General features: G+C 48.7%; 1 protein-coding gene across 2 annotated transcripts in view; it reads right to left on the reverse strand.

Moving 5' to 3' along the window:
* LOC146037301 (metabotropic glutamate receptor 6-like) overlaps nucleotides 1-13,963 on the reverse strand; it is a 70,265-nt gene that overhangs the window by 11,341 nt on the left and 44,961 nt on the right. For both annotated transcript variants that reach the window (XM_083161354.1, XM_083161353.1), the window contains 7 exons: nucleotides 13,644-13,779; nucleotides 13,346-13,500; nucleotides 13,120-13,260; nucleotides 12,414-12,614; nucleotides 9,042-9,181; nucleotides 6,216-7,151; nucleotides 5,646-5,905 (listed from right to left, as the gene is read on the reverse strand). In XM_083161354.1, coding sequence (XP_083017480.1) covers nucleotides 5,657-5,905; nucleotides 6,216-7,151; nucleotides 9,042-9,181; nucleotides 12,414-12,614; nucleotides 13,120-13,260; nucleotides 13,346-13,500; nucleotides 13,644-13,779 — 1,958 coding nt within the window. In that variant the 3' untranslated portion in view covers nucleotides 5,646-5,656. The remainder of the gene's footprint in view (nucleotides 1-5,645; nucleotides 5,906-6,215; nucleotides 7,152-9,041; nucleotides 9,182-12,413; nucleotides 12,615-13,119; nucleotides 13,261-13,345; nucleotides 13,501-13,643; nucleotides 13,780-13,963) is intronic.

Below are 13,963 nucleotides of genomic sequence, written 5' to 3' on the forward strand. Positions count from 1 at the left end.
CGCCTAGATCAATCTCTCTCATCACAACCTAGATCAGTCTCTCTCCATCAGTCCCTCTCTCATTACAACCTTGATCAGTCACTGTCCATCAGTCCCTCTCTCATGACTGCCTAGTTCGGTCTCTCTCCATCAGTTCCTCTCTCATCGTTGCCTAAACCAGTCTCTTTCCATCAGTCCCTCTCTCAACACTGCCTAGATCGGTCTCTCTCCATCAGTCCCTCTCGTTACCACCTAGATCAGTCTCTCTCCATCAGTCCCTCTCTCATCACCACCTAGATCAGTCTCTCTCCATCAGTCCCTTTCTCATCACTGCATAGATCAGTCTCTCTCCATCAGTCCCTTTCTCGTGACTGCCTAGATCGGTCTCTCTCCATCAGTCCCTCTCTCATCATGGCCTAGATCAGTAACTCTCCATCAGTCCCTCTCTCATCACTGCCTAGATAAGTCTCTCTCCATCAGTCCCTTTCTCATCTTGGCCTAGATCAATCTCTCTCCATCAGTCACTCTCTCTTCATCAGTCCCTCTTTCATCACTGCATACATCAGTCTCTCTCCGTCAGTCCCTGTCTCGTCACCGCTTAGATCCGTATCTCTCCATCAGTCTCATTCTAATCCCAACCTAGGTCAATCTCTCATCACAACTTAGATCAGTCCCTCTCTCATCACCACCTTGATCAGTCTCTCTCCCTCAGTCCCTCTCTCACCACTGCCTAGATTTGTCTCTCTCCATCAGACCCTCTCTCATCAACGCCTATATAGGTCTCTCTCCATCAGTCCCTCTCTCATGAATGCCTAGATCGGTCTCTCTCCATCAGTCCCTCTCACATCATGGCCTAGATCAGTCTCTCTCCATCAGTTCCTCTCTCATCATGGCCTATATCAGTCTCTCTCCATCAGTCCCTCTCTCATCATGGCCTAGATCAGTCTCTCTCCATCAGTCCCTCTCTCTTCTTTGCCTACATAAGTCTCTCTCCATCAGTCCCTCTCTCTTCTTTGCCTACATAAGTCTCTCTCCATCAGTCCCTCTCTCATGACTGCCTAGATCGGTCTCTCTTCATCATTCCCTTTCTCATCTCCACCTAGATCAGTCTCTCTCCATCAGTCCCTTTCTCGTGACTGCCTAGATCGGTTTCTCTCCATCAGTCCCTCTCTCATCATGGTCTAGATCAGTCTCTCTCCATCAGTCCCTCTCTCATCATGGCCTAGATCAGTCTCTCTCCATCAGTCCCTCTCTCATCACTGCCTAGATAAGTCTCTCTCCATCAGTCCCTTTCTCATCACTGCATAGATCAGTCTCTCTCCATCAGTCCCTTTCTCATGACTGCCTAGATCGGTCTCTCTCCATCAGTCCCTCTCTCATCATGGCCTAGATCAGTAACTCTCCATCAGTCCCTCTCTCATCACTGCCTAGATAAGTCTCTCTCCATCAGTCTCTTTCTCATCACTGCATAGATCAGTCTCTCTCCATCAGCCCCTCTCTCATCATGGCCTAGATCAGTCTCTCTCCATCAGCCCCTCTCTCGTCATGGCCTAGATCAGTCTCTCTCCATCAGTCACTCTCTCTCCATCAGTCCCTTTCTCATTACCACCTTGATCAGTCTCTCTCCACCAGTTCCTCTCTCATCACCACCTTGATCAGTCTCTCTCCATCAGTCCCTCTCTCATCATGGCCTAGATCAGTCTCTTTCCAACAGCACCTCTCTCATCATGGCCTAGATCAGTCTCTCTCCATCAGTCCCTCTCTCATCACAGCCTAGATCAGTATCTCTCCATCAGTCCCTCTCTCATCACTGCCTAGATCAGTCTCTCTCCATCAGTCCCTCTCTCATCACAAACCAGATCAGTCTCTCTCCATCAGTCCCTCTCTTGCGACTGCCTAGATTGGTCTCTCACAATCAGTCCCTCTCTCATCATGGCCTATATCAGTCTCTCTCCATCAGCCCCTCTCTCGTCATGGCCTAGATCAGTCTCTTTCCATCAGTAACTCTCTCTCTCTATCAGTCCCTCTCTCGTCATGGCCTAGATCAGTCTCTTTCCATCAGTCCCTCTCTCTCATCACTGCCTAGATCAGTCTCTCTCCATCAGTCCCTCTCTCGTCATGGCCTAGATCAGTCTCTTTCCAACAGCACCTCTCTCATCATGGCCTAGATCAGTCTCTCTCCATCAGTCCCTCTCTCATCACCACCTAGATCAGTATCTCTCTATCAGTCCCTCTCTCGTGACTGCCTAGATTGGTCTGTCTCCATCAGTCCCTCTCTCATCATGGCCTAGATCAGTCTCTCTCCATCAGTCACTCTCTCTCATCACCACCTAGATCAGTCCCTCTATCTTCATTGCCTATATAAGTCTCTCTCCATCGGACTGATGTCTCTCTCATGACTGCCTAGATCGGTCTCTCTCCATCAGTCCCTCTCTCGTGACTGCGTAGATCGGTCTCTCTCCATCAGTCCCTCTCTCATCACTGCATAGATCAGTCTCTCTCCATCAGTCCCTCTCTCGTAACTGCCTAGATTGGTCTCTCTCCATCGGTCCCTCTCTCACTACCACCTATATCAGTCTCACTCCATCAGTCCCTCTCTCGTGACTGCCTAGATCAGTCTCTCTCCATCAGTCCCTCTCTCATCATGGCCTAGATCAGTCTCTCTCCATCAGCCCCTCTCTCGTCATGGCCTAGATCAGTCTCTCTCCATCAGTCACTCTCTCTCCATCAGTCCCTTTCTCATCACCACCTTGATCAGTCTCTCTCCACCAGTTCCTCTCTCATCACCACCTTGATCAGTCTCTCTCCATCAGTCCCTCTCTCATCATGGCCTAGATCAGTCTCTTTCCAACAGCACCTCTCTCATCATGGCCTAGATCAGTCTCTCTCCATCAGTCCCTCTCTCATCACAGCCTAGATCAGTATCTCTCCATCAGTCCCTCTCTCATCACTGCCTAGATCAGTCTCTCTCCATCAGTCCCTCTCTCATCACAAACCAGATCAGTCTCTGTCCATCAGTCCCTCTCTTGTGACTGCCTAGATTGGTCTCTCACAATCAGTCCCTCTCTCATCATGGCCTATATCAGTCTCTCTCCATCAGCCCCTCTCTCGTCATGGCCTAGATCAGTCTCTCTCCATCAGTAACTCTCTCTCTATCAGTCCCTCTCTCGTCATGGCCTAGATCAGTCTCTTTCCATCAGTCCCTCTCTCTCATCACTGCCTAGATCAGTCTCTCTCCATCAGTCCCTCTCTCGTCATGGCCTAGATCAGTCTCTTTCCAACAGCACCTCTCTCATCATGGATTAGATCAGTCTCTCTCCATCAGTCCCTCTCTCATTGTGGCCTAGATCAGTCTCTCTCCATCAGTCCCTCTCTCATCACTGCCTAGATCGATCTCTCTCCATCAGTCCCTCTCTCATCACAAATTAGATCAGTCTCTCTCCATAATTCCCTCTCTCACTGTGGCCTAGATCAGTCTCTCCCCATCAGTCCCTCTCTCCTCACTGCCTAAATCAGTCCCTCTCTCCTCACTGCCTAGATCTGTCTCTCTCCATCAGTCCCTCTCTCATCATGGCCTAGATCGGTCTCTCTCCATCAGTCCCTCTATCCTCACTGCCTAGTTCGGTCTCTCTCCATTGCCCCTCTCTCATCACCACCTAGATCAGTCTCTCTCCATCAGTCCCTCTCTCATCATGACCTAGATCATTTTCTCTCCATCAGTCCCTCTCTCATCATGGCCTAGGCCAGTCTCTCTCCATCAGTCACTCTCTCTTCATCAGTCCCTCTCTCATCACAACCTAGATCAGTCTCACTCCATCAGTCCCTCTCTCAAGACTGCCTAGATCTGTCTCTATCCGTCAGTCCCTCTCTCCTCACTGCCTAGATTGGTCTCTCTCCATCGTCCCTCTCTCATCACCATCTAGATCAGTATCTCTCTATCAGTCCCTCTCTCGTGACTGCCTAGATTGGTCTGTCTCCATCAGTCCCTCTCTCATCATGGCCTAGATCAGTCTCTCTCCATCAGCCCCTCTCTCGTCATGGCCTAGATCAGTCTCTCTCCATCAGTAACTCTCTCTCTATCAGTCCCTCTCTCATCACTGCCTAGATCAGTCTCTCTCCATCAGTCCCTCTCTCATCACTGCCTAAATCAGTCTCTCCTCATCAGTCCCTCTCTCCTCACTGCCTAGATCTGTCTCTCTCCATCAGTCCCTCTCTCATCATGGCCTAGATCAGTCTCTCTCCATCAGTCCCTCTATCCTCACTGCCTAGTTCGTTCTCTCTCCATTACCCCTCTCTCATCATGACCTAGATCATTTTCTCTCCATCAGTCCCTCTCTCATCATGGCCTAGGCCAGTCTCTCTCCATCAGTCACTCTCTCTTCATCAGTCCCTCTCTCATCACAACCTAGATCAGTCTCACTCCATCAGTCCCTCTCTCAAGACTGCCTAGATCTGTCTCTATCCTTCAGTCCCTCTCTCCTCACTGCCTAGATTGGTCTCTCTCCATCGTCCCTCTCTCATCACCACCTAGATCATTCTCTTTCAATCAGTCCCTCTCTCATCATGACCTAGATCAGTCTCTCTCAATCAGTCCCACTCTCATCACTGCCTAGATAAGACTCTCTCCATCGGTCCCTCTCCCATCACCACCTAGATCAGTCTCTCTCCTTCAGTCACTCTCTCATCACCGCCTAGATCAGTCTCTCTCCATCAGTGCCTCTCTCATCACTGCATAGATCAGTCTCACTCCATCAGTCCCTCTCTCATCACTGCCTAGATCAGTCTCTCTCCATCAGCCCCTCTCTCATTATGGCCTAGATCAGACTCTCTCCATCAGTCACTCTCTCTCCATCAGTCCCTCTCTCATTACTACCTAGATCAGTCTCTCTCCATCAGTCCCTCTCTCATTACTGCCTAGATCAGTCTCTCTCCATCAGTCACTCTCTCATCACTGCATAGATCAGTCTCTCTCCATCAGTCCCTCTCTCATCATCACCTAGATCAGTCTCTCTCCATCAGCCCCTCTCTCATCATGTCCTAGATCAGACTCTCCCCATCAGTCACTCTCTCTCCATCAGTCCCTCTCTCATTACTACCTAGATCAGTCTCTCTCCATCAGTCCCTCTCTCATTACTGCCTAGATCAGTCTCTCTCCATCAGTCCCTCTCTCATCATGGCTAAGATCAGTCTCTCTCCATCAGTCACTCTCTCATTACCACCTAGATCGGTCTCTCTCCATCACTCTCTTATCCTTAGCCTTGAAAAGTGATAAAACGGAGAGTGATAAACTACCAACCAACCAGCCCATAACTGTCATTTTTCAAACACAGGGGCAGATGTATTAAGCCTAATGAAGTGATAAATGACTAACCAACCAGCCCCTAACTGTCATTCCAAGTCAAGTAATTTGACAGTTAGGAGCTGACTGGCTGGTTATTTATCAATTTCCACTTTATCACTTAACCCAGATTAATAAACCTGCCCCACAGCCTTAAACATGGCAATTAACAGCTGATTGGCTGTTAGTTTCTCACTCTGCACTTAATCTCTATCCATGGCTTAGTACATCATTCTCTATAATATTCCTCCTCCTCCTTTTTCCTCCAGAGCAGTAACTCCACCAGGAAGCATCACCCATCACCAACTACGAGATGTGTTCTAGATACCTCCAGCGGAATCACTTGCTCTCGGGGAGGCTCTTCTCAGGGGGCTTGCTCTCTCCGTTCTGCCGATCACTGTTTTTCTGGGACAGGCGTGTAGACATTGTGGCGGCTGTTGCTACTGCCTTGAAGCTCCTTTTGCGCTTTTGCACATTCTGCTCAGGGTGGAAGAGGATGATGTAAACCTTGGGGACATAAAGCATTCCCAGAGAGACAGACGCACTCAAGCTCATCGAAACTGTCAACGTGGTGGTCTGGATATAGATCTAAGTGAATGAGGTAAAATTAGAAAGTCGACTCCGCTGAAAGTGGAACGATGAGCAAACGGTGAGATGACTCCAACCAATGGATGGACAGTGGATGGGAACTCAATGGACCATGAAGGTGCTGGTAATGATCTCCCAAAGATGGGGCAGGTGAAATGGCCAAACAATGGACACTTCATGGACCACAGTCTAATGGACTAAAGCATTCTTGGCCAACAGTGACCAGAATGAGTTTACAATGGACAGTACAACTGACATGATGTTATATGATGGATGGCACAGACAATGACGGCCAAGGTGGGCCATTCACCTTCTCAGCAGACTGTGCGGTGCCAAAGAAGATGGGAACAAAGGCCAGCCAGACAATACAAGTTGTGTACATAGTAAATCCAATTGGTTTCGCCTCGTTGAAGTTCTCAGGCACCCCACGGGCCTTTACTGCATAGACAGTACAGGTAACCATCAGCAGGATGGAGTACATTAGGCAACTGACCAGAGACAAATCAGACATGTCACACTTCAACACCCCTCTGGCTAGTTCAGGGTTGGGCGTTCGTTGCTCCTCATAGTCAATCACGCTGTGCGGGGGCAATATTGCCAACCACACAGCCGTCCCCACCAGCTGCACAGAAATGAGGGTAAAGGTGAGGACCAGCTGGGAGGCGGGGCTAATGAAACGAGGCGGAGTCACTGAGCGTTTTCCCTGCTCGAATATACGGTAGATCCTGTTGGTTTTGGTCAGCAGAGCAGCGTATGAAATACACATGCCTAGACCCAGGAACAGCCGCCGGAGGGCACAGACAGCCACGCCGGGCTCTGCCATCATCAGGAAGGTAATTGCGTACATCAGAAAGATCCCTGTGAGAAGGACATAACTCAACTCTCGCCCAGATGCCCGCACAATGGGCGTGTCATTGAAGCGTACCAGAGTACCCACCACAAACAGAGTACTGAGGATGCCCAAAATGGACAAAAAAAGAGGCAGAACAGCCCAAGCGGAATGCCACTCCAACTTCACAATCGGCGTTGGGCGGCAGGCGGTTCGGTTCAGGTTAGGACGCATGTCAAAGGGGCAAGCCTGGCAGTTGAAGTCATCTAGCTGGAATTGGTACCCGTCGCACAACTCACAGTGCCAGCAACATGGTACCCCCTTCACCATCTTTTTTCGTTCCCCGGGATTGCAAGGAAGGCTGCAGACGGACGACGGTATGTCCTGCTGGCCACCGGACCATTGCATCTCCTCAATCTGTAATAGTAAAATGAAAATAAATCATCTGATGACAAGAGTAACAACTGTACCCTCTTCCTGACACCCCCTCTATCCTCCTCCCACCTCCCTCACTATCCACCTTTGCCCTCCCCTGACTTTAATAGCCTCACGCCCAAATATTACACAGGTCTTTTGTGTATATTCTATTTGGTTTGCTATCTATCAAAGAGCAACTACGTCTCACCTCTATGAGGTGAAGTACCAGAGGCCCCTAGAGGCCACTCGACAGACCAAATTACTCATTTGTGTACTTAAAGATATCATAACAGAAAGTGAAAGCAATTTTTGCAAGGACACTGATCTGTTTCAAACTTGCTGGATATGGAGAGAGGGAGCTGTGACAGAGATTGGAGGTAGGAGCAGAATAGGACTGGGGAGTGGGGTGGAGAGATTGTGGGCTAAAAACTGTCGCAGCTCAAAGTGAAAGTACAAACTGTCACAGCTCTAAGTGAAAGTACATTGCAGAAGACGTCATTTTGACAGGCTTTTAACTAGTAGAATAATAATAATAACTGTAGCAGATCTGTGGGTGGAAACAATAAGGTATTGTCATAGCATACATGATATTTGAGTTTCTAGGGGGTATAGTTCCTAAAGGTCGCTTTTGATTGGTCAGTTCTCTTAATCGATGTTGAGCTTCCAGGGCTTAAATGCACATTTACTAAATATTTATAAATGAATGTAAAAAATAATCTGTTAGTAAATCTGTGGGGGGGGGAGGTTTAGGCACTAGTTGGGGGGACAAGGTTAGGCTGTGGTTGGTAGGGGGGTAGGGTTACAGTTAGGCTGTGGGGAGGGGGCTAGGCTGTAGAGTTGGGGGGTTATGTTTAGGCAGTGCGGGGTGGGGGTTAGGTATAGGCTGCAGGCATTAGCAGAGAGGGTTAGGGTCAGGCTGCGGGGGAGGGAAAGATTAGGATTAGGCTGTGGGGGGTAGGGGGAAGGTTCAGGCACTTAGAAAGGGGGGCTAGGGTTAGGCTGCCGAGTCGGGGGGGGGGGTTAGGTTTAGGCGGTATACTTAACGGACCCCTGTCACGATTCCCTCCTTCAGTATACGGCGCCTGTATTCTGACACCGGTGTCCTAAACGATGCTCTTCTGTCTGTAGCCTGTGTTTTAGCCCTGGAAGCCTGACATCGATTGACAACATTGTTACAATATTGGAAGGGATAAAAGGAGAGATGTGTAATTCTCCATTTGGCCTCTCGCCGTTACTAACGAAGGCATGACATCACACAACGGAGTGGCGGCATGTCTGGGCCTTCGCAATGTAATAGTTCCATAGTGGCGATACACCCGTCTTGTGATGGCACTCTGGTGTCACCGGATTTCTTGTACTTGCACGTACTGTATAACACAATGTTGCGTCATGTAGTTATGGCTTACGCCGTGATGGAGAACCGCGGCACTCCAGCTGTTGTTGTACTACACATCTCAGCATGGTCAAATAGCAAAACTGCTGCAGGGCATGCTAGGATGTGTAGTCCAATAACAGCTGGAGTGCCAAGGGTCTCCATCATTGGCTTATAGTTACACTGGTATGGATAACAGTTATGGGTCATAGGTCGACATACATTAGGGCAACCACTAAAGGTCGACCTAGGCTTAGGTCGACAAATTAAATAGATCAACATGGCTAAGTTTGAGAGGTTCGGAAGGTCGACACAGCATTAGGTTGACAATAGAAAGGTCGACAGACAAATAATTGACAATCTCCTTCAACACACTAATGGATGATGGGGTATGAAATGCTTGTGTCGACTTTCCAACCCGGTTGACCTCAGCCATGTCGACCTATTTCATGTGTCGTTCTAATGTATGTCAACGTCGACCTAGCGACCATATCCCCTGCTAACAGGATAGCTCTTACATTCAGCCGCAGGTACTCTGTCCATTGTCCGATCGATCTGTAAGCCGGAGCGGAGTCGTTGGTCATCTTAAACTGGAAAATGTCATAGCGGCCCGGTGCGTCACCATTTTCATTGAACATCACGGGAGTTCCGGCACTTCCTGGGCAGCAAAAATAAAGAGATAGCTGTTCGCAGGGGCTAAATCAGTCAGATAAATTAGCCTTCTCCTATTGGCCTGATAATAGCCTTCTCCTATTGGCCTAATAGCCTTCTCCTATTGGCCTGATAATAGCCTTCTCCTATTGGCCTGATAATAGCCTTCTCCTACTGGCCTGATAATAACCTTCTCCTATTGGCCTGATAATAGCCTTCTCCTATTGGCCTGATAATAGCCTTCTCCTATTGGTCTGATAATAGCCTTCTCCTACTGGCCTGATAATAGCCTTCTCCTATTGGCCTGATTATAGCCTTCTCCTATTGGCCTGATAATAGCCTTCTCCTATTGGCCTGATAATAGCCTTCTCCTACTGGCCTGATAATAGCCTTCTCCTATTGGCCTGATAATAGCCTTCTCCTATTGGCCTGATAATAGCCTTCTCCTATTGGCCTGATAATAGCCTTCTACTATTGGCCTGATAATAGCCTTCTCCTATTGGCCTGATAATAGCCTTTCGCCTATTGGCCTGATAATAGCCTTCTCCTACTGGCCTGATAATAGCCTTCTCCTATTGGCCTGATAATAGCCTTCTCCTATTGGCCTGATAATAGCCTTCTCCTATTGGCCTGATAATAGCCTTCTCCTACTGGCCTGATAATAGCCTTCTCCTATTGGCCTGATAATAGCCTTCTCCTACTGGCCTGATAATAGCCTTCTCCTATTGGCCTGATAATAGCCGTCTCCTACTGGCCTGATAATAGCCGTCTCCTATTGGTCTGATAATAGCCTTCTCCTACTGGCCTGATAATAGCCTTCTCCTACTGGCCTGATAATAGCCTTCTCCTATTGGCCTGATAATAGCCTTCTCCTATTGGCCTGATAATAGCCTTCTCCTATTGGCCTGATAATAGCCTTCTCCTATTGGCCTAATAGCCTTCTCCTATTGGCCTGATAATAGCCTTCTCCTATTGGCCTGATAATAGCCTTCTCCTATTGGCCTGATAATAGCCTTCTCCTATTGGTCTGATAATAGCCTTCTCCTACTGGCCTGATAATAGCCTTCTCCTATTGGGCTGATAATAGCCTTCTCCTATTGGCCTGATAATAGCCTTCTCCTATTGGCCTGATAATAGCCTTCTCCTACTGGCCTGATAATAGCCTTCTCCTATTGGCCTGATAATAGCCTTCTCCTATTGACCTGATAATAGCCTTCTCCTATTGGCCTGATAATAGCCTTCTACTATTGGCCTGATAATAGCCTTCTCCTATTGGCCTGATAATAGCCTTCTCCTACTGGCCTGATAATAGCCTTCTCCTATTGGCCTGATAATAGCCTTCTCCTATTGGCCTGATAATAGCCTTCTCCTATTGGTCTGATAATAGCCTTCTCCTACTGGCCTGATAATAGCCTTCTCCTATTGGCCTGATAATAGCCTTCTCCTATTGGCCTGATAATAGCCTTCTCCTATTGGCCTGATAATAGCCTTCTACTATTGGCCTGATAATAGCCTTCTCCTATTGGCCTGATAATAGCCTTCTCCTACTGGCCTGATAATAGCCTTCTCCTATTGGCCTGATAATAGCCTTCTCCTACTGGCCTGATAATAGCCTTCTCCTATTGGCCTGATAATAGCCTTCTCCTATTGGCCTGATAATAGCCTTCTCCTATTGGTCTGATAATAGCCTTCTCCTACTGGCCTGATAATAGCCTTCTCCTACTGGCCTGATAATAGCCTTCTCCTATTGGCCTGATAATAGCCTTCTCCTATTGGCCTGATAATAGCCTTCTACTATTGGCCTGATAATAGCCTTCTCCTACTGGCCTGATAATAGCCTTCTCCTACTGGCCTGATAATAGCCTTCTCCTATTTGCCTGATAATAGCCTTCTCATATTGGCCTGATAATAGCCTTCTCCTACTGGCCTGATAATAGCCTTCTCATATTGGCCTGATAATAGCCTTCTCCTATTGGCCTGATAATAGCCTACTCCTATTGACCTGGTAATAGCCTTCTCCTGTGGGCCTGATAATAGCCTTCTCCTATTGGCCTGATAATAGCCTACTCCTATTGACCTGATAATAGCCTACTCCTGTGGGCCTGATAATAGCCTTCTCCTATTGGCCTGATAATAGCCTACTCCTATTGACCTGATAATAGCCTTCGGTACTCTTTACCTAGAAGGGCGCCCATCGCGGCCATCGCATGTACTAAAAAATCGCATGCGATGCGACCGACGCGATGACCACGATTTCCCATAGGGAACAATGTTAAATGTCCCAATTGACCCGATTTTCCTGTTCAAATGTCCCAATTGACCCGATTTTCCATAGGGAACAATGTTAAATGGCCCACAGAGGCCAAATAGGCACCCTGAAGTGTGAAATGGCCCCCCCAATTGTTAACGCCACCCCACGATCAACATCAACCCGAAGCGTGGCGAGCGCAGCGAGCCCGCGAGGGGCGGCGGTACGCGTCCTACGACCTTTTCAAACCCCCACTATCCACGTCGGCGTGGAGTTGAGAATAGAAAGTGTGGCGAGCGCAGCAAGCCACCGAGCCCGAAGCTGGTGAGCGCAGCGAGCCCAGCGAGGGAACGCGGACACCTTCACAGGTATACGCGTCCCCTCGCGGGCTTCACAGCTGTCCGCGTCCGCTCGCCATGCTTCAGGCTCGGTGGCTCGCTGCGCTTGCCACACTTTCTATTCTCAACTCCACGCCGACGTGGATAGTGGGGGTATGAAAAGGTCGTAGGACGCGTACCGCCGCCCCTCGCGGGCTCGCTGCGCTCGCCACACTTCGGGTTGACGTTGATCGGGGGGCCATTGGGGGGGCCATTTCACACTTCAGGGTGCCTATTTGCCCTCTGTGGGCCATTTAACATTGTTCCCTATGGAAAATCGGGTCAATTGGGCCATTTAACATTGTTCTCTATGGAAAATCGGGTCAATTGGGACATTTAACATTGTTCCCTATGGGAAATCGCGGTCATCGCGTCGGTCGCATCGCATGCGATTTTTTCACGATTTTTTTTTCCTAACGATGCCCACGATCAAAATCGTGGGCGCCCTTCTAGGTAAAGAGTACCTAGCCTTCTCCTATGGCCCTGACATACTGTAAGTAATGTTAGTTGGCAGCCCCAGCCTTCTGGGGCACATCTGCAGAAAGACGCCTTGTGACTGGCGCCAAGCATTTCCCACTGCGCAGAGCAGAGGGCCAACACGTAACGATTCTTACCGTTAAAGTTAACTCTGCGTATGTACTGCAGCAGCAATCGTCCATCCATAGGATCCATCTTGTCACAGACCCCAAGGCTGCCAGCGCACAGGTCAATGTGCATATTGTGCAATGCGTAAGCCATGGCATAGACGGCGTCAATGACAAACTGAACTTTGCCCTCTTGCTCATAAGCAGATTCTCTGCTAATCCTCTCCTCCCCTGTAATGACAGATACATCCATCACAACCGTATATACATTAGTGGGGTACCTGACAACCTCAGAGTCCAAACTATGCCATGGTACATCTAGGTAAATATTCAGAGACTCCTAGCACAGCAGCCTCGTACTTTCTCAGCATCACTGACCTTCTGTAACAACTTACACATCCCCGCTGCCTGTATGGAAGAGAGGAACATGGTGTGTCTAATGCCATGTTGCACTGTCATTGGGTGGATGTGCTCCCACCAGGGCTGCCATCAGGGGAGGACTGCCGGGAAACCAGTCCAAGCCCCAGATAGTGAGGAGAGTCCATTCCTGGATTGGTGCTGGGCCATAAGCTGATTACAGCTGGTGCAGAGAAGGTGGCCATGGAGAAAGCCCTGGTGTCATTTTGAAATCATTGCCGGCCAAAAGCTTGTGGATAAGGAGCCGCCACTAGTAGCCAGAAAACTGTAACTGACCCTTGTAACCACCAGCCTCTGTGGCAGCATGCTAGCTACATACCAGTGCACTTTCGTCTGGTCTCCTCGGGTTGGGCTGCGGTTCTGGTCAGTTTGCATTTAAAATCATCTTCCCAGAATTCTGCGAACCAGATGTTGCGGCGATTGTTCTCCAATGTCCGGCTGACAAAATACTGGTCAAAGCCTACAATGAAACACAGCAGAGCCAGTAATGGCTTATCCAGAGATAACCTGCCTGACCAACAGCGATGTCTCTATATAAAACTCACCATCAATAGATGCCCGTTTCGGCAGGATAGTTACAGCGCCCTCTGCCACTTCTTCCAGACCCAGGACGGGGGAGGTCTTGGAGCCCCAGCTGTCTGACCCCACCCACAAGAAGTGTCCTGTGTGGTTGGCCCTTTGGGCTGCTTCTAGAACACGTCTACAGGACAAAAAAATAATATGTGTTATTCATTGATGTGACACAAGACAACGTATATAGAACCAATTCACTTTTAACCACCGTGTTGATTGGTGGACTGGACATGCAGATGGGGGGGGGCATGGACTTAAACTTTCTCTCACTTTATGTCATCTTCATTGGCGAAGATAATGATGCCACGGGCATTGGGAGTCTCTAGCAGCCTTCGTATGACCTTATCAAACTCCCCGGGGCGTGGTTCACGTGGTATCTTGATAGACTGAGCAATGCAGACCCCCCCTGCAGGACGAGATAGACATATGTCACACACGTGATAACATTTTAAAATGAATGTTTTCTTCAACAGACATAGATTAAATAAATAATGTGTAGGATAAAAGGTTCCAGCAGACAAAGGGGTATATATCCACACTTGGAGACAGATAAAGTGGGAGAACAGGGGCATAGCTATCAGAGGTGCTGG

The sequence above is a fragment of the Crinia signifera genome, chromosome 9, assembly GCF_055691185.1.
Source record: "Crinia signifera chromosome 9, ASM5569118v1, whole genome shotgun sequence".
In the NCBI taxonomy this organism is placed as follows: domain Eukaryota; kingdom Metazoa; phylum Chordata; class Amphibia; order Anura; family Myobatrachidae; genus Crinia; species Crinia signifera.